Genomic DNA, 3,100 nt, shown 5'->3' on the forward strand with positions numbered 1-3,100 from the left:
ATTAAAGTCATTAGAAACTAAATAAAACCAGCAATAAAGAATGCCTAGCAAGATACTTAATGAGTTGAAGTAGCTCTTCTAATTAAGAGATCTAATAACTGTCACTAGTTAATGGCCACAAAAAAGGCAATAAAGTACACATTGAGGGGTATATGTTTCAGGGAAAACAGTGGCATCTTCTAAAATAAACTGTTAAAACAAACCAAAGAGTTTTAAGGTAAGTTCTTCAAGTCAGACAAACTTCTATTGTCTGGTTATAGACTCTTGTCTATTAACACTTCCACTAGTTTTTACACTGTTTTAAGCAAATTACAAATAGCAACCGCAAGATTAAGAGTCTGTTACAGAATTGCTTTATTAATACGAACTATTAATACATACAAACTATAAGGCACTAGGAAACTTAAACATCTAAGTCATAGCAAACAGGTGGCAATTCAACATCCAGAGTCGACAGAATGCTTGAGGGAGACGGCAACGGATCTAGAAAACAGGAATTTCTTATTCAATATCTGCAAATCCTTGATTCATTGTCCATCTCAATATAGACATTAGTTGTCACTTTTAATCATCAATTGTTTTTCCCTTTATTTAATGAATCCGTACCCCCCATACCTACAAACACGTACACACACATACACACTTCTTAGAATTTGGCTGTGGTCCCAGAATTAATCTCTATTAGGAAATAGATCTTAGAAGTACCTGAAATTCTATTTTCTTAGAGACACAAGTAAGAGCCAACAATATCACCGAAGTAAATTTATGGAATAGTATAAGTTATCCCATCAGAACAAATAGAAAACATACAGTAAGACGGTTTTGTTATTCTATGCTATTGCATAGGTGTCTTGATCCTGTATTAGCTTTGGATATAACTTGAAATTCTCATTCCAAGCAAGTTTATTATACTTCAATTTATAACCTAAAAAGCTATATGCTAAATTCAATCTTATTTTGCTGTACCTAAGACTGTACAGATTTCAGAATGACTTGATTTTCCCTGGCATTTGGAACTAAGAAGCAATACAAATCGAGAATAGTTTTCATTATCCTGAAACCTTATCCTGAAGTTTGAAGGATGGTTTGAAATTACTTGTAGGCTGACCTTCTACACAACTTTGTTCCCACGTGATGGAAGTGTTATGAAAGATTGTTTGCGGCCCTTCTAGAAAGACACTTATTCACTTACTAGACTCCCACAGTGGAGGGGGCATCTTCAGAGGAGAAGGAGGGCCCAAGTGTAAAAGCTTTTCGAGTTCTCTCTCTTCTTCGAGGATCATGAGAGGCACTCCATTCAAGGGGAGCTGTGCAATCTGGTGCTCTTCAGGCAAGTCAAAACTCTCGAAATCTGCCACAAAGAGAAAGTATTTTGTCAAGGCAGTTCTCCATATGGTCAGTGAACTCCTGAGGGTCTCAGATCCTCTCAGCAGGTCCATGAGGTCAAAACTATTTTTCCAATAATATTCATAACTTTTCCCACTGTGCTGACATTTGCAATGATGGTACAAAAGCAATGGTGGATAAAATCACTGTGCTTTAATACAAATCAAGGCAAGGGCAATAAACTAGTCACTATATTCCTTAGTCCCATTCACCTGCGGTAAGAAATGCCAGTTTCACATATCTTTTTACCATATGCAGTAAAAAGTATTAATTTTATTAGCTTTCGACCTCTGAGGACATGTCTTTTTAAAACTCTATGTGATAAAATGAGAAGTGTGCCATAAAGCACCTCTGCTGCATATACAAGTATGATGGTGACCTCAAAGAAAAAGGAATTGGGCAATTATTTGATTTGCAAGTTAAACTACAGGTCTTTGTCCTGGAACACCATTTAGTTGAAAAAAAATGAAAGACAAACTATGTTTACTCAGATTTGGATATTGCATATTTTCTCAGAGGAATGAAAGAGGTCTATCACTTTGAAGAAAACAGTATTTGTTGCCAATGATAAAATTCACAATTTCAAGAAAAAAAACTAGAAGTTCGGAAAACTAATCTGCAATCATCAGCGTCATAGCTTCCTACTTCTTAGATTTATCTGATGAGACCAGTGGTAATATTAATGAATGTGCTTTTGATATTGCATAATGAAACATTTCAACATCCAGTTAATCTACATTTCTCAATGAATCAATGTTCCTAAATGATCAATGTGTGATGAATACAAGGATAAGAAACACATCTGAAGTACCAAATAGACCAATGGATTTTATTGTCAGTATAAAATGTTCACTGATATGATTTCAGATTTCACATTGCAACTATATGTTCAGAAACAGCCACAGTTTGAGTTTTAGTGTAGTATCAAAGAACACTATCTATACTTATCTGAAAAGACTATTAAAATGCTTCTCCCTTTCCTAACCACGTATCTGCGTGAGGTCAGATTTTCTTCATATACTTCAACTAACACAGATACAACAGACTGAATATAGAAATTAGATGAGAATTTAGCTATCTTACATTAAGCCAAATTAAGCAAGTTTTCAAAAATATAAAACCATGACAGTCTTCTCAGTAAGATTTTTGTTTTAAAAAGTTATTGTTTTTAAAAAGCTATTTACATTAATGTAATAGGTTTGTTATTTTTTAACCAATTAATAATTTTAAACATCTCAATTTTAATTTCTAATACAGGGAACATAAGCAGAACATACAACCAAAAGTTCTTTGGGGCTTTCGCTAATTTTTAAGAGTACAAAGGAGTCATTTAAAAAAAAATTTGAGAACCACCACTGTGTTAGTTATCGAAAACAACTAATTTTTCTCAACAGTAACAAAAGTAGGATTTAAATTTTAAGTCTTCCCTCTTTTCAAGGAGTTTAAGCATTTTCTCAAAAAGAACAAAGAACCATCATTTTGTAAAGTACAAACGTTCTCTAAAGCCTAAATATTAGGGATTTGTCTGCTTTTTTTCAAGCCTGGTAAAACCCAGAAGTCAAAAAGGAATTGAGTGATAGTGACTACTTAATTTAAAACCACTGAATTGTAAAGGAAACCATAAATATACAAAAGACTCCAGAGGAAAGAAATGTGAGACACAACAGGGCTAATTTTCTTTATCCACAGAGCTCTTAAAAAAATAAATAAATAA

The 3,100-nt window shown here is 33.5% G+C and overlaps 1 protein-coding gene across 6 annotated transcripts in view; it reads right to left on the bottom strand.

The window, feature by feature from the left end:
* Positions 1 to 330: 330 nt before the first annotated feature.
* The window catches only part of PTTG1 (pituitary tumor-transforming 1), a 15,168-nt gene continuing 12,398 nt past the window's right edge, over positions 331 to 3,100 (bottom strand). For all 6 annotated transcript variants that reach the window (XM_023528607.1, XM_023528605.1, XM_011356709.2 and 3 more), the window contains exons 5-6: positions 1,193 to 1,351; positions 331 to 483 (exon numbers count right to left, since the gene is read on the bottom strand). In XM_023528607.1, the coding sequence (XP_023384375.1) occupies positions 404 to 483; positions 1,193 to 1,351 (239 nt within the window). In that variant the 3' untranslated portion in view covers positions 331 to 403. The remainder of the gene's footprint in view (positions 484 to 1,192; positions 1,352 to 3,100) is intronic.

The sequence above is a fragment of the Pteropus vampyrus genome, unplaced genomic scaffold (assembly GCF_000151845.1).
Source record: "Pteropus vampyrus isolate Shadow unplaced genomic scaffold, Pvam_2.0 Scaffold30, whole genome shotgun sequence".
NCBI lineage: Eukaryota > Metazoa > Chordata > Mammalia > Chiroptera > Pteropodidae > Pteropus > Pteropus vampyrus.